The sequence below is a fragment of the Scyliorhinus canicula genome, chromosome 28 (genome assembly GCF_902713615.1).
Source record: "Scyliorhinus canicula chromosome 28, sScyCan1.1, whole genome shotgun sequence".
NCBI classification, from domain to species: domain Eukaryota; kingdom Metazoa; phylum Chordata; class Chondrichthyes; order Carcharhiniformes; family Scyliorhinidae; genus Scyliorhinus; species Scyliorhinus canicula.
The window spans coordinates 11,650,166-11,672,661 of NC_052173.1; the positions used below are offsets into that span (position 1 = coordinate 11,650,166).

Genomic DNA, 22,496 nt, shown 5'->3' on the forward strand with positions numbered 1-22,496 from the left:
CCCTCTCCGAATGGAAAATTATCTTGCTCCTGATCACAACACAAACATGCTTATTGGAAAGTGCATTTAAATTGACATTGGGAGACAACAGACTTGGGTGTGATGCTAATCACAGTGGAATTGCTCATCATTGTCTAACCTCATAAGGATCGTAGTAAGAAGTCTTACAACACCAGGTTAAAGTCCAACAGGTTTGATTCAAACACGAGCTTTCGGAGCGCAACTCCTTCCTCAGGTCACCTGAGGAAGGAGCAGTACTCCGAAGGCTCGTGTTTGAATCAAACCTGTTGGACTTTAACCTGGTGTTGTAAGACTTCTTACTGTGCTCACCCCAGTCCAACGCTGGCATCTCCACATCATGGCTAATAAGGATCAGCATTGGGCAAGATACCAAAGAGAAACCAGAGCCTGTTAAACTGGAGCCCAATAATATCAACACTTTCAACGAATGGGGTTCGTAGTGATGGGAAGTATGTTGAACATTTTAAGATGATCAAGTATGAAAATGTGAAAGTGCAATGTAATCAAGTAATTTAGAAATGAGCTGCCAGAGACCTGTCCAACAATCAAGCTGCTTTAGAAATAGTGACATAAAGGTAGAACTCTAACTGTGCAATTGGATTAATGAAGCATGTAAACAGAAATATTTTCCAACTCTCTGCAGCAGTTTGTGTTCTATTAATCGGAATCAGTTCTATAATCAATAAAACTGCTTACCTAGCAGTTTAAGATTCAGTCACAAGAAACAAATTAAAAGCTTCCTTTTATACTGCAGCTGCAGTCAGGCACAGCACATTTAAAATAAACCCCCAAAATAATGAAGGAGGGAGGTTAGGACAATTATTTTTCAAATGCATAGGGTCCTTGGCACACAAGATCCTCTACAATGAACATGGCACAAGCAGAATCGAATCTAGCTTTTTTTTAAAATTTAGAATATCCAATTATTTTTTCCAATTAAGGGGCAATTTAACGTGGCCAATCCACCTAACCTGCACATCTTTGGGTTGTGGGGGTGAAACCCACGCAGACACGGGGAGAATGTGCAAACTCCACACGGACAGTGACCCAGAGCCGGGATTCGAACCTGGGACCTCAGCGCCGTAGGCAGCAATGCTGACCACTGTGCCACCGTGCCGCCCTTAATCTAGTTTTTAAAAGAAAAGCAGATAAATACTTGAAAACTATTGGGGAAAGGAAAAACAGTTGCTGTATATATCAGGGAGCAGGCAAAATAAGGGGAATGGCTTCCTTCTGTTACCCGTTACCTGGGAGCATTTGATGGGAGTACAGAGGGATCTTATTATTTCAAACCCGTGCTGTACCTGTCCTGGAAGTTTTTAAATGAAGCATCTGGTTCCTTGAAACTGAAAATGTTCCATTCCCCAGCACAAATATTCCTTTGATTAACACAAGAAAAGATTCACCGCCTGCAGCTCACAACATATAAAGCAACGGTTTAAAATATAACTACCACTTGGAAGGACTCTTTCTCTCCTCCCCCCCCCCCCCCACCCCACATCACCCAAGAAATAGGGTACATTTGCAGGATGAACTCAACAGGTTTTGCACGGCAACAGGTTTCAACCAGAGTAGTTGTGTTGCTATGTTTGCAATCTGAAAACAGATTTAACTGGCAACACGTTACATTATTCTGGCAAGTGAAAAGGAAAGCAGCTGGGCTGGGGGAGGAGTTGGTGATCAGTGGGACGTTAACAAACCAACAGCAGTCACTTCCCCTATTCACTCCAAGGATCAAAGAGCAGCAAGTGAGCCAGAGCACTGGCTTCATCTAACTCTAAACAAAGATGGAAATGTAGCTTTTATTGCTTAACCGGTGAAGTCACTCGAGCTTTTCTGGCTGCCCACAGTATTTGCATAACGGCCAAGGATGTGAGAGACAGTACATCTGAGGTCCGAGCATCTTGTTTGCTTGGGGGGGGAGGCGGGGGAAGAGCAGGAAAGGTTCATCCCCCAGCTGTACAACCTCTATTCTCCATCCACTGCGAACAGCGCTCAAGGCTGTTCTGAGCTTAGGTGACACACGACTCCCAGCATCTGATCAGTCTCCTGTGTATCTTTTAAATATTTTATGTACACTCTTAAAAACAAAATCCATCCAGTTTGTATGGAAACATTGCAACGATCACACCAGAGAGTGGAAAGGTTTGTATCGGGAAAGAGAAAGTGGCCAGTTTGTGGGGTGGGGGACATCATGCAGAGCAAGCTTGAAGCAGAGTTTTCAGAATTCCCCTCATATCTGGGACTCCCCAGCAGTGCCAACAACTGGAGTTGTGTGTGTGTCAAGGATAGTGGAGTCAATGCTCGGGAACAGAACGATGTTCCACTTTTGCAACTACCGCCAGCATTAACAGCAATTCAAGAAAAAAATACAGGAGAAGTAAAAGGCCATTTGACCCAAAATGCTTTTTTGATCAGTCGGCAGTATTCCCTCAAATGAAGAAGGGTAACTACAAATTTGCTGATGATACAAAGTTAGGCGGCATTGTAGATGATAGCATAAAATTGCATGGAAATATTGGCAGACTAGGTGAATGGGCAAAATTGAGGCAGATGGAATTCAATGTAAGCAAGTGTGAGGTGATCAATTTTGGACCAAAAAAGGACAGAGCTTTCTAAATGGAAAGAGGTTAGGTACAGTGGATGCCCAAGGTGCATAGATCCTTAAAATGCCAAAAATAATCAAAAAGGCTAATGGAATGTTGGCCTTTATTTCGAGAGGATTGGAATATAAAGACACAGATGTTATGCTGCAGTTTTACAAAACCCTGGTTAGACCCCCACTTGGAGTCACTGTGAGCAGTTCTGGGCACCACACCTTGGGAAGGATATTTTGGCCTTGGAGGGAGAGCAACATAGGTTTACAAAAATGATACCTGGACTACCGGGGTTAAATTACGAGGAGATTCCACGAATTGGGCCTGTTTTCGTTGGAATTTAGAAGGTTGACTTCTGGTGATGGGGATGTGTTGAGTGGACACACGAAAGGTGGCTATCCTCCTGAAAACTTGGAAAAAGGCACTTTAAGCCCAAAATAGCCCACTAATATTGGGAGAAAACACCCCTCACCCTCCTCCAACACCATCAGGACAAAACATACCAAGCAGCAACAGCTCCAGGGTCCGAAAGGACGGAAAAGGCAACAAAAGCAGCGAGACAGCGAGGCGAGACAGCGGCACCTAACAAGACAGACCACCAGGCAGAGCACAGCACCCCCTCCCCTTCCCGGATGGATGGAGGGAATTCCTCACACAGGAACTCCAGGAGCTGGATGAAGCCATTAAGATGGAGATGAGGGCAACAGTCAAGGTGGCGGTGGCAGATGCGCTGATTACCCTGCAAGTGGCTCTGGGAAAGGCAGCTGGAAAGCCAGGACGCAATCTTAAGAGAGCCAGAGAAGGCCTCAACACACCAGAGCGACCGGATCGCTGCATTAGAGGTGGAGATGGCATCTGACAGGGTAGATAAAGATAAATTATTTCCACTGGTTGGGGATTCTGAAACTAGGGGACATATTCTAAAAATTAGGGCCAGACCATTCAGGGGAGATGTTAGGAAGCACCTATTCACTCAAAGGGCATTAGAAGTTTGGAACTTTTTCACACAAAACAGCAGTTGAAGCTACATCAGTTATTCATTTCAAAAGGTATGTGGAGTTAGGCCACAGATCAGCCTTGATCTAATTGAATAGCAGGACAGGCTCGAAGGGCTGATTGGCCTCCTCCTGTTCCTGCTGATCCTAAAAGTCCTATTCCTATGTTCCTATGTTTATGGGCAGCAGGGTAGCATGGTAGCATGGTGGTTAGCATAAATGCTTCACAGCTCTAGGGTCCCAGGTTCGATTCCCGGCTGGGTCACTGTCTGTGTGGAGTCTGCACATCCTCCCCCTGTGTGCGTGGGTTTCCTCCGGGTGCTCCGGTTTCCTCCCACAGTCCAAAGATGTGCGGGTTAGGTGGATTGGCCATGATAAATTGCCCGTAGTGTCCTAATAAAAAAAGTAAGGTTAAGGGGGGGTTGTTGGGTTGCGGGTATGGGGTGGATACGTGGGTTTGAGTAGGGTGATCATGGCTCGGCACAACATCGAGGGCCGAAGGGCCTGTTCTGTGCTGTACTGTTCTATGTTCTATGTTCTAAAAGTCCAAGGGCATTTTTGGAAGCAAGAATAAGAGAAGAAAGCAGATCTTGTACATTAAGATTTTAAATGGATGCAGTGCAGATGTACAGGTCATTACTCAAGAGTCAGCAGAAGTAGATACAGCAATAAAACAGACAGACAGCAATAAAACAGACAGACAGACTCCTTTGTTTCCTATGCAAAAATAGAGAATGCAGAAATTTGACAGACAGGAGAAGACAGTTCATCCAGCCTGTCCCAGACAGTAAATTTGTAGATGATGTTGAACATGTACAAGACCTTAATCAGACTGCAGTTGGAGTGTTGAGCGTTTTGGCACCCAATTCTAACAAGGATATAAAAGAAATGGAACAGGTACAATGTAGATACACTTGAATGTTACCAGAGATAAGGGATTAAATTATTAAGAGAGACTCGGGAATGTATACATCCACTGACCCACTGGAAATGTTGCAGGTGCCATGGTCAGAGAAGGGAAGGCTTCAAAAGTATCTGGCAAAATGTGAACTTGCCCACTTTGAGTATGCAGTCCAGCAAAGTGATTAGGAAGACAAATGGAATGCTGTTGTTTATTGGATATAAAAGTGAGGAAGCTTTGCTACAGTTGAACAGGACCTCAGCACTCCAGACGTGGTCCAACAGTATTGGTCTCTATGCAGCTCAGAGAAGCTTCACTCAACTGATTCCTGGGATGAGAGAGTTGTCTCACGAAGAAAGGTTGGACCTGTATCCGTTGAAGTAGAGAAGGATGAGAGGTGGTCTTATTGAAACACCTCAGATCCTGAGGGGACTTGGCAGGGTGGAGAGACTAGAACTAGGAGACACAGTTTAACAATAAGGGGCTCTCCCATATAAGACTGAGATGGGAGATTTTCTTTTCTCTGAAGGTCATTAGTCTGTGGAATTCTCTTTCCCAGACTAACTCGTAGGTTCATTCATTTTTGCTGGACGATTATGATAGACCAGCTATGGGAAACAGAGCCCCGACTAAACCCAGTAAAAGGTTAATATTCCATTTTTAAAAATTAAAGTTCTCTGTTTTGACCACGAGCACAAGGTACTTCAAATGCAGCAGTGTTCTTGGAATTGTTAAGCACTCACCATCTGTGCTGGCATCATCCACCAATAGGATTTCCTTTAGGAGTATGGCTGGAGAGGTATGCATCACACTGTACACAGTCCTTAACAAGGCGGACCAGGCCTCATTATGGAATACTATAATCACACTGGTTGAAGGTAGAGGAGGGCAACGCTTGAATCTTTGTTCAATGCACCTGTATAAGATAATTCAAAAGATTTGAGAGACCCTGCCAATATTTCACAAGACATCCTCATTTTCCATTGTGAATTTTACACCCCAGGCGAGAGGTATTAGTGCGACAAAATGGAGCACTTTCCGTTCCATCTCATGCGCCAAGTGTAGATTTTCCAAATTGGTGATATTTTAACACCAGTGTTAACCCATTAATTTAAAAACTGATCAACACAAGCATCAAAACAACACCAATTGAACAATCTAGGTCGGAGGGTCAACATCACAATCAGGCACAGCATACCGAGAAGTAGAACTCTGCCGCAGTGCCATTGGGTCCACCCACCCACCACACGGGGACAGATAGGTCCTTATTTAAATGTCTCAGCCAAATGATGGGACCTCACTCCAGTATGACATGGGTGTCATCACCTAGATCAAGTGTACTAGTCTTATTGACCTTGGTATGTCTGCATTACCAAAGCTAGGCAATACCTCACAGCAGTGTTTTCTGGGGGTGCGTTTTTACACTGACTGAATGTCTGCCTCCCCATACATTAAAACAATGGAAATTCTCTGGGGCACAGATCCTTCTGGTCAACAATGTCATCAGAGGGAGACTGAAGGTAAGGAATGGTAGAACAGGAAACCTGGAGTTTATTTTTTAAAGCCCCATAAAAAGGATTATACCTGGACTTAGCAAATGGAAAATTAACTGTTCAAAATTTTTTATTTATTTATTTATTTTTTTAAATTTAGAGTACCCAATTATTTTTTCCAATTAAGGGGCAATTGAGCATGGCCAACCCACCTACCCTGCACATCTTTTGGGTTGTGGGGGTGAAACCCACGCAGACACGGGGAGAATGTGCAAACTCCTCACGGACAGTGACCCAGAGTCGGGATTCGAACGCGGGTCCTCAGCGCCGTAGAACTGTTCAAAAATGGCAACTTCCATTGCGACTGGGTGCAATACAATGCAAAGTATTGAATGGACTGATTGCAACTCTATTTCGATAAGCAGAGTATCTTTATATTGGCACAACTCTCCATGGAATAAAATAAATGGTTTTCTCTTGCTTTGAGGTTGCACCACACCTCTACTATCTGTGAAACACAAGAATTTAATCAAATAAAAACTAAAATATGTGGAGATGCACTAGGAAGCATTCTGGCATCTCACCCATGGTAGTAAACAGGCCATCACCGAAGACAGAGATGGTCCCCACGCATTTCCCTGAAAGAAAGGAGAATCAACTGGCCTCTAACTGCAGAAGCTCCTATAGACAGCTACTGGGTCAGCCTAGCCTAATCTAAAGGCTGCAAGGGCCCGACAGGAGAAGAGTTTGGGTAGTCTGAAACCCACTCGTGGCTGGCATACATCAACAGCAGTAAATCAACCCTATGCTGAAATGGAAATCTCACCTCAGGGCTTTGAAGGATAGTCGGTGCGAGTATTATTGCACTGGGGGCCACTTAAAAAGCCCAGACGTTATAGAGGGAGCTTTTGTACCTTCGAGTGCTTAAAGCTGAGTCTAGGTGCCCGAAAATGGAACATTTTTCATTTCCCAGCACCAATGTTCTTCACGTTAATGAACACAAAAATTTACCAATAAAAACCCCAGAACCCCAATCTCAACAACTCGATCAAATGGGAATATTGATCTCCTACTCTGGAGGCCGCGTGTCTGGTCCAAGGGTCCTGTGTAAGGAGATGCGGTCGCTGGCGTAGGCATTGAAACAGTGTTTCTCAAAGCTGCGCGTTTTCTCCTCCTGTTGTTCTGTTGAGAGATTGTCCGTATGGAATGCCTTTGCATCAGCACCAGGTGCATTGGGATCCTCAGGAGGACGAGGGAGAAAGATCTTCAGTTCTGCCCCGGTGTAAAACCCTGACAAACAGGACTTGCTGTCATCAACAGGCTCTTGGCCTCGATCTGGGGCAATGATCTGAAACTTGGGCATTGAATCTCGGATATTGTTCACCGCTCCAAGCATAATTCCCAGCATGCGGTCTTTCCCACCTGACAAGTCTTTAAACCAAGAGTCATTCTTTGGGCTTCGTTTGACAATATCTCTTTGAAGGATGAATATAAAGATCATGAATATTATACTGACCATGGCAAGTTTGACTGGACCAAAGCGTTTCCTAAAAAACAGCCTCATGGTTGTTGATTAAATGTTTCTGAACACTAGCAACACTGAGATTTCCAGGTTTCCTTTAAAGCTGATCAGTTTTATTCACGGTGAAGCTTGCCCAGCAGAAGGCCGCTCCAGTTTTTTTCTTTTCCCAAAGCTTAAATGCAGCGACCTGGAAGAAGAATGATAATTTAAATTAGTCATCACCAATCGTTCCAATCCCCATCTTCTCCCCCCCCCTGTCCTGATGGTATAGACACTTTGCAAGTGTCGGTTGCCCTCCAATGTTACCATGTGCTTTTGTTCATATGTAAATAGCAACAGAGTATCGACAATCTATTCCATTACGTGGGCATCACCAAGTCCTTTTTATCCTCTCCCATGCACTATCCATTACTGTCGGACTGATTTTCTTCTTTTCACAACACAGGCACACTAAATTTAATCGGAGCACATTGACGGCTTCTCCAGTTTGGGATCAGCTAACTTGTGCTGACTGGAGATTAAACCTGGGATTTACGATTGGCTCAGTACCACATTGGACTGAACAGTATCTTTACTAATCCATCCAACAGGGACTTGGGCTTAAATCAGCAGCATATTCAGAATGGACAGAGTCCTGCTTCAGATGGCAAATACACTAAGGGGTAGAAATCAGTTCTGGCCCATTTTCAGGTACAGAACCAGGTTCAGCAGAATTATGCCCCAACTGCAAGGCCGGAGGCTCATTTGAAATTAGGCCTTATTTCAATTATTCATGTGAACTGCTGGTGCCAGTCTCCAAGCCGTTGCTTGCCCATTTCAACAAGATGAATTTTGGGCTGCTTGCCTCATTGGCATTGGCCCTCAGGCAAGTCCAGCTGTGGTGGTGGGGGACAATGGGTGGAGCAATTAAAAGTGGCTGCTCGTTCTATCGTGGGACCAGGCAGGGGTGCCCCCTGTCCCCCTTGCTCTTTGCACTGGCGATTGAACCGCTGGCCATGGCGTTGAGGGAGTCAGGGAAATGGAGGGGTCTGGTGCGGGGTGGGGAGGAGCACCGGTTATCGCTGTATGCGGACGACCTGCTGTTATATGTGGCGGACCCAGAGGGGGGAATGCCGGGGGTGATGGAGCTGTTAGCGGAATTTGGGGGCTTCTCGGCTATAAGCTAAACTTAGGAAAGAGCGAGGTATTTGTAGTGCACCCGGGAGATCAGGAGGAGGGAATTGGGAGGCTCCCCTTCAGGAGGGCAGTGAAGAGTTTCAGGTACCTGGGGGTGCAGGTGGCCAGGAGTTGGGGGGCTCTTCATAAGCTTAACTTCACTAGACTAGTGGAACAGATGGAGGAGGAATTTAAAAGGTGGGACATGGTGCCGCTATCGCTGGCGGGCAGAGTGCAATCCGTCAAAATGACGGTTCTCCCGAGGTTCTTGTTCCCCTTCCAGTGCTTGCCCATCTTTATCCCTAGGGCCTTTTTTAAAAGGGTGACCAGCAGCATCATGGGATTTGTTTGGGCGCATGGCACCCCGAGGGTGAAGAGGGTCTTCTTGGAGCGGAGTAGAGATGGGGGGGGGGCTGGCGTTGCCCAACCTCTCGGGGTACTACTGGGCGGCCAACGTGTCGATGGTGCGTAAGTGGGTGATGGAGGGGGAGGGGGCAGCATGGAAACGGATGGAGAGAGCGTCCTGTGGGGATACAAGCCTGGGGGCCCTGGTAACGGCGCCGTGGCCACTCCCTCCCACGAGGTATACCACGAGTCCGGTGGTGGCGACTACCCTCAAGACTACCCAGGGCAGTGGAGGCGACATAGGGGAGAAGTGGGGGGCTCGATGGAGGCTCCGTTAAGGGGGAACCATAGGTTCGTCCCGGGGAACACGGATGGGGGATTTCAGGGATGGTGTAGAGCGGGCATTAGACAGCTGAGGGACCTGTTTATCGACGGAAGGTTTGCGAGCCTGGGTGAGTTGGAGGAGAAATTTGGGCTCCCGCCGGGAAACATGTTTAGATATCTGCAGGTAAAGGCATTTGCTAGACGGCAGGTGGAGGGATTCCCTGCGCTCCCCGCGAGGGGGGTGAGTGACAGGGTGCTCTCGGGGGTCTGGGTCGGGGAGGGGAAGATATCCGATATCTACAAGCTTATGCAGGAGGTGGAAGAGGCGTCAGTAGAGGAGCTGAAAACGAAGTGGGAGGGGGAACAGATCGAAGACGGGACATGGGCTGATGCACTGGAGAGGGTAAATTCTTCCTCCTCGTGTGCGCGGCTTAGCCTCATTCAATTCAAGGTGCTGCATAGGGCCCACATGACTGGGACGAGGATGAGTAGGTTCTTTGGGGGTGAAGATACGTGTGTCAGGTGCTCGGGGAGTCCAGCGAACCATGCCCATATGTTCTGGGCATGCCCGGCATTGGAGGAGTTCTGGAAGGGGGTGGCGAGGACGGTGTCAAGGGTGGTGGGATCCAGGGTCAAGCCAGGATGGGGACTCGCGATCTTTGGGGTTGGGGTAGAGCCGGGAGTGCAGGAGGCGAAAGAGGCCGGTGTGCTGGCCTTTGCGTCCCTAGTAGCCCGGCGAAGGATTTTGCTACAATGGAAGGACGCGAGGCCCCCAAGCGTGGAGACCTGGATCAATGACATGGCGGGCTTCATTAAGCTTGAGAAGGTCAAATTCGCCCTGAGAGGATCGGTGCAAGGGTTCTTTAAACGGTGGCAACCTTTCCTCGACTTTCTGGCTCAACGATATGGTACTGGGACAGTAGCAGCAGCAACCTGGGGGAGTGGGGGGGGGGGGAACGTTGATTATGTTTGCTTATTTTATTTAAATTTGATTTATTTAATTTTAATTTATGGTTAAGTTCTCTTGTTGGGGGGTGGGAGGAGTGTGATACATGTGATGTTACGGTATGGGGGGAATTGTGGGTGTTATGGGGCTGTTAGTTGCATATTACTGCTTGTTGCTATACTTGTTGTTATATTTTTATATTTTCTGTAAAAAATTCAAATAAAAATTATTTTTAAAAAAAAGTGGCTGCTTGTAGCCCTTGTAAGCGAGGCAGAGCAAGAGTCCCTGTTCCTCCTGACTCCACATCAAGTTGTGAAAAATAAAACTATAAAAACAGCTGCTTGCAAGGCCACATGCACAACAGGAAATGAACTGTCTTTACATTGCGTACAGCACACCTTACCTAAAATTATAGCATTTTACAGGAAATTATTCAGAAACAAATGTTGGCAGCAGTTGCAGCGAAGACCTGGTTAATAGATTGGCAAAAGACCAGGGACCTTCTAGGATGTATGACACGACAGACAGGATGTGAACACTCTTCAAAGCAGAGGTCTAATGCTGCACTCATACGTGTGGTTTAATTAGGTTTCTTCTAAAACACAATTTTCCAATCATTTCATATTCTTCCCTCATCGCACCCAGCTTTCCTTCTGCCTATGGGCACACTTTGCTGGCTTTGAGAATCTTGTTACTTGAAAATTACAACCCATATGAATGCGGAGAGTGGGACAGCATCGATATTCCCCCTTTTATCTCGATATTACATGCCAAAAAACACAGGGCGGTATTCACAGCATTTCTTGCTCACTCCGAATATGCAGTAAATCGGAAAGGATAAATAGGGTGGTGAGAAGGACTTTAAACTGTCAAATGGATGTGTGTGGGGGGAGGGGGGGGGGGAAAAGAGAGAAAGAGGCCTCAGGGGAAGTCAGTACAGTTCCAAAACAAGTAGCAGGGCAGAGAGTAAAGAAATAGCCAGGAGCCCAACTTCTGGAACTGCAGCTAAAGGCAAAACTACAAGTATACGGTTAAACCAGAAGAGAAATAATAAACAAGCGAATAAAGCATCAGTGCTGAGGGACAGGTTAGGGGGTATAGCCCAATTAAGAGTTCTATATACTTATTCACGGAGTGTAAGGATGAGCTGCAGGCGTTAATGCATATTGAAGATGATGATGTAGTTGCTATTACAGAGACATGGCCGCAGGATGGTGGGGACTGGAAACTAAACATACCTGGTGATAAAGTTTATAGGAGGGACAGAGAAGACGGCAGAGTGGGTGGAGTAGCCTTACCGATCAGAAATACTACCATCTCAATGGTGAGGGAGGATATAATGAGGGGAAAGCATCCTGTGGAGACTATATGGGTGGAACTGAGGAACAAAAAAGGATCTAAAACTGTAATGGGTGTTGTGTACCGACCCCCTGGTAGCAGTTCTGAGGAGCTAGATTGTATAAAGGCAGAGCAGTATTAATGGGGGATTTCAATTTACACAGATTGGGAGAGGCAGACAAACACTTGTCAGAAAGGCAGTGAATTTCTGGAGTAACAAGGTGAACAGGCAATATTAGATTTAGTTATGAGTAATGAGCTGAATTTAATAACAGCCTAACTGTGCGTAAACATTTATCAAATAGTGATCACAACATGATTAAATTCAGTGTAGCAAAAAAGTACGATTCTGATACCAGAATTGTAGACTTGGGTAAGGCTGGCTTTAACAGGATGAGACAGAGACTGTCCACGGTAAACTGGGGAGATCTATTAATGGTTCAAACGACTGAAGATCAGTGGAGAATATTAAGATACAGAGCCAGTACATACCAGAGGGAAAAGGCTCCATTTCACAAAAAATAACAGCCATGGACAACTAAAGAGGTTAGGGACAGCATAAAACTGAAAGAAAGGGCTTACAAATTCAAAACATCACACAGATGCGGACGAGTGGGATAGATACAAAGACCAGCAAAATGTCACAAAGCAGCTTATAAGAGCTACTAAAAGGAATTAGGAAAAGAAAGTTGCAATGGACACCAAAATCATAAGACGACATTTCATAGTTATATAAAGGGAAAGCGGGTGGTGAAGAGCAATGTAGGCCCAGTAAAAGCTGAAAATGGCGATACTGTCAGTGATAATAGAGAAATGGCAGACATGTTGAACAATTATTATGGGTGCGATTCTCCCAAAAAATTTCTAACTTAATTTGTAGTGGGTTTTTCAGGGAATTTCCCACCAGCTCTGCCGGTGAATTCCCCACCCTAGGAATTTCTCACTGGTTTAGCCCACACTTCAAATTTTTTTTAGCACTGGGGAGCTGAACTCCATGATCGGGCCGCCATTCTGAAAAGGTGCCCCGAACTCTAAGTGAGCTTGTGGGTCCCTCAAACCGCCCACACCCCCCAACCCATGGGCAATGTCACCTCAACACACATGGACACTATCCTATACACCCCAAGTGAGGACACCCTGCTATAATCATTTATTGTCGCAAGTAGGCTTCAGGCCCCCCAAAGCCTTCTTTCAGCACCCCCTCCCTTCTAGGAACCCAACCCATCACCCCCCCCCCCCCCCCCCCCCCCCCAATCACCCCCCCCCCCCCGGTTAGCTGAACATCTGTGGTGGAGAAATTGCTGGCATCTGTAATCAGGGATGGGGGTAACTGAACACCTCGAAAAACTTCAGGGAGAGCCAGCATGGATTTGTGAAGGGAAGATCATGCCTGATTTTGAATTCTTTGAAGAGCTGACTAATGTAGTGGGCAGTGGAATGTCTATAGATATTATTTTTAGGGACTTCCAGAAGGAATTTGATAAAGTCCCACATAAGAGACTGTTAACCAAGGTGGAAGAAGGGCAGCACAGTGGCGCAGTGGTTAGCACTGCAGTCTCACGGTACCGAGGTTCCAGGTTCTATCCCAGCTCTGGGTCACTGTCCGTGTGGAGTTTGCACATTTTCCGCGTGTTTGCATGGGTTTCGCCCCCACGACACAAAGGTGTGCAAGGTAGGTGGACTGGGCACATTAAATTGCCCCTTAATTGGAAAAAAATGAATTGGGTACTCTAAATTAAAGAACAAAAGAAAACCAAGGTGGAAGTCCATGGTGTTGAGGGCAAATTATTAATGTGGTTAGGAAATTGGTTGAGTGGCAGGCGACAGAGAGTGGGGATAATGGGTAATTATTCGACTTGGCAGGAGGTGACTTGTGGTGTACCACATAGATCTGTGTTGGGACCTCAATTATTCTTTAATGACTTGGATGATGGCATGGAAAGTCATATATCCAAATGTGCTGAAGATACAAAGGTAGGTGGCATTGTAGACAATCAAGACGATAGCATAAAATTGCAAGGAGATAGTGACAGACTAGGTGAATGGACAAATTTGAGGTGATCCATTTTGGTCCAAAAAAGGATAGAGCAAAGTACTTTCCAAACAGAAAGAGGTGAGGTACAGGGGATACCCAGAGACTCGAGAGTTCAGGTGCGTAGATCCTTAAAATGCCATGAACAAGTGCAGAAAACAATCAAAAAAGCTAATGGGATGCTTGTATTCTTGGCTCGCACAATATGAAATTGCTTCAACAGTGATTTAACTTTTCGCCATGGGACTCTGATAAAGCATTACGTAATGACTTGCCCTTAGCCATTTCAGGCAATAAGCAAAAATCTACAGATGTCAGAAAAATCCTACAACTTAATTTTGTTTGTTAAAAAGGATTCCCAAAACCTGATTAATCACCTAAGATCAAAGTTATTACAGAAAGGAATTGCAAGGCATACTAGTCTACAGTTTGATGCACATCACCCCTCCCAAGGTCCAGGACAATGCATATTTGCACTGTACTTGGAGCAATGTTCCTTTCCCTTGATGGTTCAGACAATGATATACATAGTCAACATTCACCCATCTGCAAACACTAGAATTTGAAAAGCCATCAAATAATGTTCTCACCACAATTAACCTGTAAATATAGGCATCAAACAATAGAAATCAGCTAGACCAGAAGATCACTGTGGAAATGTGACTATCTTTCGGCAAATTTGGATATTAGCTAATCCAGATACAAAGATCAAGAAACTCCCAAAGCCAACTTTAATCCACATTACTCAGACTATTTAGTCATTTTATAAAACATTTCCCCTGCTTGACACACAATAAAGATGCAGTCCGATAATAATTTTTTCACCTCCCCTCACCTAGAGTTGTATGACACTTTGTAGGAAGATATTGTCCCTGTAAAATAGGGGCTGGTTTAGTACAGTGGGCTAAACAGCTGGCTTGTAATGCAGGACAAGGCTAGCAGTGCAGGTTAAATTCCCGTACCGGCATCCCCGAACAGGCGCCGGAATGTGGCGACTAGGGGCTTTTCTCAGTAACTTCATTGAAGCCGACTTGCGACAATAAGTGATTATTATTATTAAATACCCACCTACAAAAAATTCCCTCGTATGGCGTGTTGATTTTATCGTGGATATGCACCTAGGCAGCTACCCTTTAAATTAGTGAATCCGAGAGGATGAGCGGGATTCCCTGTTGGCGGGATCCTCCATTTTGCCAGCAACACACTCACGCCCATGGATTTCCCAACGACGTAGGGGTGGCCACAAATGGGAAACCCCATTGGCTGGGATGGAGGATCCTGCTGCCGGCGGGTGCAATGGGACAGAGATCCTGCCCTAGTTACTCAACTGAAAACATTTACAAAGTAGGACAAACATTGATCAAAAGTTCATGACTGTAAAAACAAGCCTTCATTTTTCAGTTACAAAGGTCCCCTTGGTAAATGAACTCCTCATTGTTCCTGATCACAATAACCATTCCTGGTTGGGACGTGTTAAGTAAGGATGGGCCTCAAATTGTGGGGTTGAACAGCTTGTGGACACTGTCCAAGTTCACACACAAAGAACGATCATTGGATACTGGAGGGCTGATGGCACCTCGATCACTGTATAGCAGCAAGCAACCTTCAGGAGAGAAGGAGACTAAATTTGGTTTAGAAATGTAGATCCCTCGAAGAACAAGGGCAATAGGTGCATGGGAGCATCACACCCACATCTCTCATCATTCAGACTTGGATACCCGTCGTTAATCCTTCATCAACACTTGGTTGAAAATCCTACAACTTTCTTTCTCCAGAGAAGAGAGCATCTTCACCATTAGGACAGCTGTGGTTCAAGACTAAACGGGGCTCACCAACAGGGAGACTCGGGTTGGGCAATATATATGCCAGCAATGTCCAGATTCGGAGAATGATTTAAAAAGAAAATACCTTAAAACAAGTTGGCAGGTTTACAAAAGGACATTTTTCCTGACCAACCCATTCTCAGTGGGGATAATCAGCACAGGCTCAGAAAGCCTGGGATACTCCTGTAATAAAGGAGGAGGAAAAGGTGCAATCTGGCCATATTAAACTGCGCACAAAATGGGCTTGCTTACATACAAACAGTGCTGTTTTAAATGAAGCAACCAGAAACCGGATACCTATCTAATCTTTGCAGAGTTATCTTATTAACAGAGGTACTGCTGACAATAAGAAAAAGTACTTGGCATGCTTGTACGACATTCCCCTGTCATTTAGCAGAGGTGTAGACTGGTTTTAGGTTAAAGGCTCCAGTTAAAATATGGAATGCCAAAAAGTCTGCAAGTCAGCATTTCGGAGTCAGTACCCACTTTTGCAAATAATGTTCAGTACCGCACCTGGCTGCAGGCCTCCCTTGTGCTGCTGTTCTTTGGGGAAAGGAGAGCTGGCACACCGAACAAACTCTATCACATGCTGTGGGCTGGAAACAGCATTGCCTAGTCAGCAGTTTCCATCTATAATGTGCAATGGAAGTCAAGTGAGGACGAGGGAATGAGAGGCAGAGACTACTAGCATGAACTGCGAGGGGATGGAACAGTTTGAGTATCTTTGTCACAACTTTCCTATGCATCTGACAGGCTATGGAGTTTATGCAGAGTGCGTTTATGGCCCCAGTTCACCGAGGAGCAACATAAAGACCCATTTCTTTTTTATTTATTCGTGCATGGGATGCTGCTGCATTTTTGGCTAGACCAGCATTTCTTGTCCATCCCTAATTGCCCTGGAGATGTTGGTCTTGAACCGCTGCAGACAAAGTGTTGCAGAAACAGCTGCAGTGCTGTGAGAGCAGTTCCAGGATTTTGTCCCAACAAGTGAAGGAATGGCAGGCGGTGGTGTTCCCATGCATCTGCTGCCCTTGCCCTTCGAGGTGGTAAAGATCATGGGTTTTAATAATAATAATAATAATAATCATTATTGTCACAAGTAGGCTTACATTAACACTGCAACGAAGTTACTGTGAAAATCCCCTAGTTGCCACATTCCGGCGCCTGTTCGGGTACACAGAGGGAGAATTCAGAATGTCCAATTCACCTAACAGCATATCTATCGGGACTGGAGAGGAAACTGGAGCACCCGGAGGAAACCCACGCAGACACGGAGAGAACATGCAGACTCCGCACAGACAGTGACCCAAGCCAGGAATCGGACCTGGGATCCTGGCGCGTGAAGCAACAGTGCTACCCACTGTGCTACCGTGCCTTGGTCAGTTGTAGTGCATCTTGCAGATGGTGCACACGGCTGCCACTGTGCATCTGTGGTGGAGGGAGAGAATGTTGAGGTTTGGTGGATGGGATGCCAGTAAAGCAAACTGCTTTCTCCTGGATGGTGTTGAGCTTCTTGAGTGTTGTTGGAGCTGCACTCATCCAGGAAAGCAGCGAGTATTCCATCACATTCCTGACTTGTGTCAGAAGGTGAGTTACTCACTGTAGAATTCCCAGCCTCTGACCTTCTCCTGTAGCCACAGTATTTATATGGCTAGTCCAGTTCAGTTTCTGGTCAATGGTAACCCCCAGGATGTTGACAGTGAGGATTCAGCAATGCTAATACCATTGAATGTCAAGGGGAAGTGGCTAGATCATCTCTTGTTGGGAGATGGTCATCACCTGAGACGTCTGTTGCACGAATGTTATGTGCCACATAGCGGCCAAGCCTGAATGTTGTCCAGGTTTTGCTGCACATGGACACAGACTGCTTCTGTATCAGAGGCCTTGCAAATGCTGAACATATAATCATCGGCAAACATCCGCACTTATGATAGGAGGGAAGCTCATTGATGAAGCAGCTGAAAATGGTTGGGCCCAGGACACTGCCCTGAGGAACACCTGCAATGATGTCCTGGGACTGAGATGATTGACCGCCATCATACACAACCTTCTACCTTTGTGCTAGGTATGACTCCAAATCAACGGAGAGTTGAATCATCCACTTGGCACTTCTGGCTGAAGATGGTTGCAAATGCTTCAGTCTTGTCTTTTGCATGGGTGTGCTGGGCTCCTCCATCATTGAGGATGGGATATTTGTGGAGCCTCCTCCTCCTGCGAGTTATTTAATTGTCCATCACCATTCACAACAGGATGTGGCCGGACTACAGAGCTTGGACCTGATCTGTTGGTTGTGGAATTGCTTAGCTCTGTCTATCACTTGCTGCTTATGCTGTTTGGCACACGAGTAGGCCTGTGTTGTAGCTTCAGCAGGCCGACTCACTTAGGTATGCCTGGTGCCGCATCTGGTCTGACCTCCTGCACTCGTCATTGTACAGGGCTGATCCGCTGGCTTGGTGGTAGTGGTAGAGTAGGAGATATGCTGGGCCATGAGATTACAGACTGTGGTTGAATACAATCCTGTGGATGACCCACAGTGTCTCACGGATGCCCAGTTTGGAACTAGATCAAAATCTACCCCATTTATCACAGTGGTAATGCCACACTTCACTGTGGAAGGTGTCCTCAATGTGAAAGGAACGCCAGTGTGTGTCTTGGGAGGACATCACCAATTATTATGTACAGTTGACCCCCAAGCAATAGTTTCCCCTATTATAAAGGGAGGGGCAGGCAGGATGAAAAACTCTATAATCACAAATTTATCACATGTCTCAGTGATGGAGTCAGACCCAAAACAAAAGATGGGAAGAATTGGCATCATTTTTTGCAGGAACACAGGAAACTGGTGTTCAGAAAACAAAATCGGAATTGTAACTGGTGAACTTTAAAGTGAAAGGAAGCAAACCTTTGAATGAAAAATTATCACATTACATCTGTGTACCTCAAAGAGGTAAAAGAGGGGCGAGAGTTACCGATGAACAAATTGCAAACCACAAGAGCAAGCTTCAGGCAGTTTGATATTGGTCAGCCCCAGGATGGGATCCGTGATGTGCAGAAACCAATCATCTCCCACCCGTGGAAAAGAAGTGTCAAGCAAAACAGAAGTGAAGGGAATTATTTCTGCAGCACCACTCAACACCACCCTTCCTCCTGCTTTCTCATACCACAGCCAAGATTTAGAACTGAAACCATTATGTCATCAGATCCACAATGAATAACCCATGACAGCACCATTTTAGCAAAAAGCTGCATTCAGCATCGCAAGACGAGCTCTCATAGTTTGGCAAACAGAACTTCCTGAAATCAAGACAAGGGCGTCCCAATAATGTAGACTGAAGAACATTACCATAAAGAGGGCTGGAGAATGGGGCCTAGTGCAGGCTTGAACCAAATATACCGCCGAGTGGTGGTGGGTGGGGTTGTTAAGCAAAATCAGAAGATTTAATATCTGTAAGCATTATAATAGATAGATCAGTTGGTTTTTCCATGACAACCCAACAGCTGAAGAGTGATTTTTGTTTCCTGGCATCAGTCTGCACATTACTAATAATTTACTATAGCGCAAGTTCAATTCTCAATCCCTGGGTTGCTAGTCCAATATCATAACCACTACATCACCGTACTGAGGTAAACAAAGTGCTGGAAATACTCAGGTTTGGCATCATCCGTGGAGAGTTAATGGTGAGCTTCTCCGGCATTTTGTTTTTATTTCAGATTTCCAGCATCCTCCGGAGCACTTTGCTTTTAATTATTGTTCCAACAGACCAGAATATTGCTGTGAAGCAACTCAATGATTCCTGTGCTGCTCTGATGTTGATGTCGGTCAAGAAAGCCCACTGCCCTTGGACATGTAACATAGCAAAGAAGTCTAGGTATTCTGGGGTTTCCAGGGGACTCTTCTCAGGTGATGCAAAAGTTGATCACATCAATCAACTGTGGAAGCAGCAGGCTAACTGATCCTCCCCCATCTCACACACTATTTCTCATACATTTCTCTGGATAGTCAAATTCATGTGGGGCAGGGGAATGGGTGTGGTGGATATTATGGACTATTCTACTGCCAAACAAAAACAGCACGCAAAAGCCTGATTTTCGCTTAATGTGCACCTTCCACAAGGAGTTACTAAATAGTGATCAGGGAGTGAGAACCCTGACCGATTTTGCTCTTCTCCTTCACCACTGACATGGTGACCTACTATCACATCTCTGCTGCTGCACTGGATAAAATCCCTCAGTTCAACAGAGACTAGAGAACCAAAATGGGAAACATATCTAGTGCGCATAATTCAGTGCCAAATCACATGGTATATGTTGGCGTGGATAGTGTGGTTGTGTGGCCCCTTTAAGGGATAATACATTGTGGGCCACATGACAGGCCCCGAGCCCATGGGGATAGAGCACGTGAGTGTTAGCCTATCAGGCGTTTAGGTGCAGATCTGGTTGTAGGGTCTTGGTCAGAGTTAGTCGTGGGAACAAGACATAGAAGATAGGAGCAGGAGGAGGCCTTTTGGCCCATTGAGCCTGCTCCGCCATTCGTCACGATCATGGCTGATCATCCAACTCAATAGCCTAATCCTGCTTTCTCCCCATAGCCTTTTATCCCATTCTCCCCAAGTGCTATATCCAGCCACCTCTTTAATATATTCAACGTTTTAGCGCTGTGTTTAGTACTGTTCCGTGTATATAGTTCTGAGTTAAACACTGCCTCATTGCTTGCCTCGAAATACAACAGACGGGATGCTGCTATTCCTCGTTAGGATTACCCACAACAAGAGAGGACAATGCAACAGAGTCCAGCAAACCTGTTCATCAAGACTTTTAAAAAATAAATTTGGAGTAAACAATTCTTTTTTTCCCCCAATAAGGGTCAATTTCGCGTGGCCAATCCACCTACCCTGCACATCTTTTTGGGTTGTGATGGTGAAGCCCACGCAGACACGGGGAGAATGTGCAAACTCCACACAGTGACCCGGGGCCGGGATCGAACCTGGGACCTCGGCGCTGTGAGGCAGCAGTGCTAACCACTGTGCCGCCCATCTGTTTAGCAGCACTTGACTGAGGATCCAATGAGCTGCACTCGTCAACAATGAACCGAGGCACCTCATTTCTGCATCAGAAATTAAACACGTCAGCACATCAGAGAGTTACATTGAAATCATAGAATGTCAGAAAATGGAGCTGCAGATAAGAACATTCTGGAAGAATTGCTACACAAAAGCAGAGGAATAAAGCAAAGACGTATTTCTTTCAGATCGGTTCCTGCTGCCAAAGTACTGATTGTGTACAAGATGGAATATATGGTACATCTCTATCAAAAGAATTCTACTGTGTCCCTGTTTAAATGGAAGATAAAATAATCCTTTTAATGCTGCTTGACAACCACAGTGGAATTGGATAGTATGCAGGGAATGGCCTGAGCTACACTAAGAACTAACACTGGACCTTGAAAGGTGCAAAGTTTCCAAAACAGAATAAAGTAACTGAGTGTAACCCACTTAATGATTTAGTCTGCCTGCTATACAACTACCCAGATTAAAAAAGGACCATGTAACGAATTCAGATATTGAAAAAAAAATACAGGCCCATAATATTTGGGACAGAGAATGCAAATTAAGCCCTTCATGGGCTTTCCCTGCAAGAGTTTATGTACAATACCCATAGGACAAGACTGTGAAGGTTAACTCGCCATAGTCTCAGATACCCATGGGCTACTTTCCCCTGTGAGAGGGAGAGCTGACTGGTGGTGATTTAATCTGAGGATCACCACACCTTGGGTAAGTAAGGGGCAACGTTGAGAAGGAGGGGCCTTCATGAATAACCTCAGCCGGTATGGGAATTGAACCCACGCTGCAGGCCTCTCTCCGCATCATGAACCAGCTGTCCAGCCAACTGAGCTAAACCGGCTGAAGGCTGTAATGTGACTAACAGCAAAGTCCCATTAAGTATCTCCTCCTTCCCAGATTGTCAAAAAGGCATAAATAACAATGTGACTGATCAAATGAATAAGGCATGGTGGCATTTGAAAATTTGAGTCAAGTATTTACAAATAAAGCAGGGAACAGGGAATTAAAAAGTGTTATCTGGTTCAGCTGCACCGTTGCTCAGTTTTTCAAAGGTTGCAGTCAGCCACCAGATCTGTAACCTCATTACAAAACATATATAAAAAGCGTAAATCAAAGAGAATTCTTACCAGATCCAACTTGCATGTTTACAAGGTAGTTATTAGACATGTGTCAGCGTGCAAGGCTGCCCTGGACCTCATGCAGACCGAACTCTGGCCCCAAACTTGACATCCTTTTTCCTTTCTAGCTCTGCCCTTCTAAAAAAGTGCTGTACTGTTCTAATCCTCAGTTTCAGCATCGTACATTCACCTTTTCCCATTGGTAATGTCTGTATCCTTGGGCAAGGACTGGAATAATTTCTGTTGCAGGATGCAAAAGCTGGAACACAACCCTGCCAGAAATCTCTCTGCATACTAACTCTTTAAAGGCAACAGCAGTTTCTTCATCAGTATACAAAAGATACAATTCAGGGGTGATGTAGTGGGCTAGTATACACATGGGACCAAAGTTCAACTTCAGCCCAGGCAGGGTTAAAGTCTCCACTCCCTGCTGGCTAAGACGCGAGATGGTCAACCCTACTCTAGTTCGTAGCAGATGTCCACAGCAACGCGCCAAGCCTCCTTTGACAGCCACCTTTCAAAACATTGACTTCTACCACCTAGCAGGATAAGGACAGCAAGAACACCATCGGCTACAAGCTCCCCCACAACCCACACACCTCTTCTTTCACTGTCACTGGGTCAAAATCATAGAATCTCTTCAGTGCAGAAAAGCCATTTGGCCCATCAAGTCTACATCGACCCTCTGAAAAAGCACCCTACCTATAATAATAGTCGTTATTAGTGTCACACGCAGGCTTACATTAACACTGCAATGAAGTTACTGTGAAAAGCCCCTAGTCACCACATTCCAGTGCCTGTTCGGGTACGCAGAGGGAGAATTCAG

General features: G+C 45.5%; 1 protein-coding gene across 4 annotated transcripts in view; it reads right to left on the bottom strand.

Annotated features, from left to right (window-relative positions):
* Positions 1-22,496, bottom strand: part of LOC119958135 (polypeptide N-acetylgalactosaminyltransferase 6-like) — a 95,705-nt gene that overhangs the window by 48,980 nt on the left and 24,229 nt on the right. For all 4 annotated transcript variants that reach the window (XM_038786423.1, XM_038786424.1, XM_038786426.1 and 1 more), the window contains 2 exons: positions 7,081-7,716; positions 5,258-5,430 (listed from right to left, as the gene is read on the bottom strand). In XM_038786423.1, the coding sequence (XP_038642351.1) occupies positions 5,258-5,430; positions 7,081-7,571 (664 nt within the window). In that variant the 5' untranslated portion in view covers positions 7,572-7,716. The remainder of the gene's footprint in view (positions 1-5,257; positions 5,431-7,080; positions 7,717-22,496) is intronic.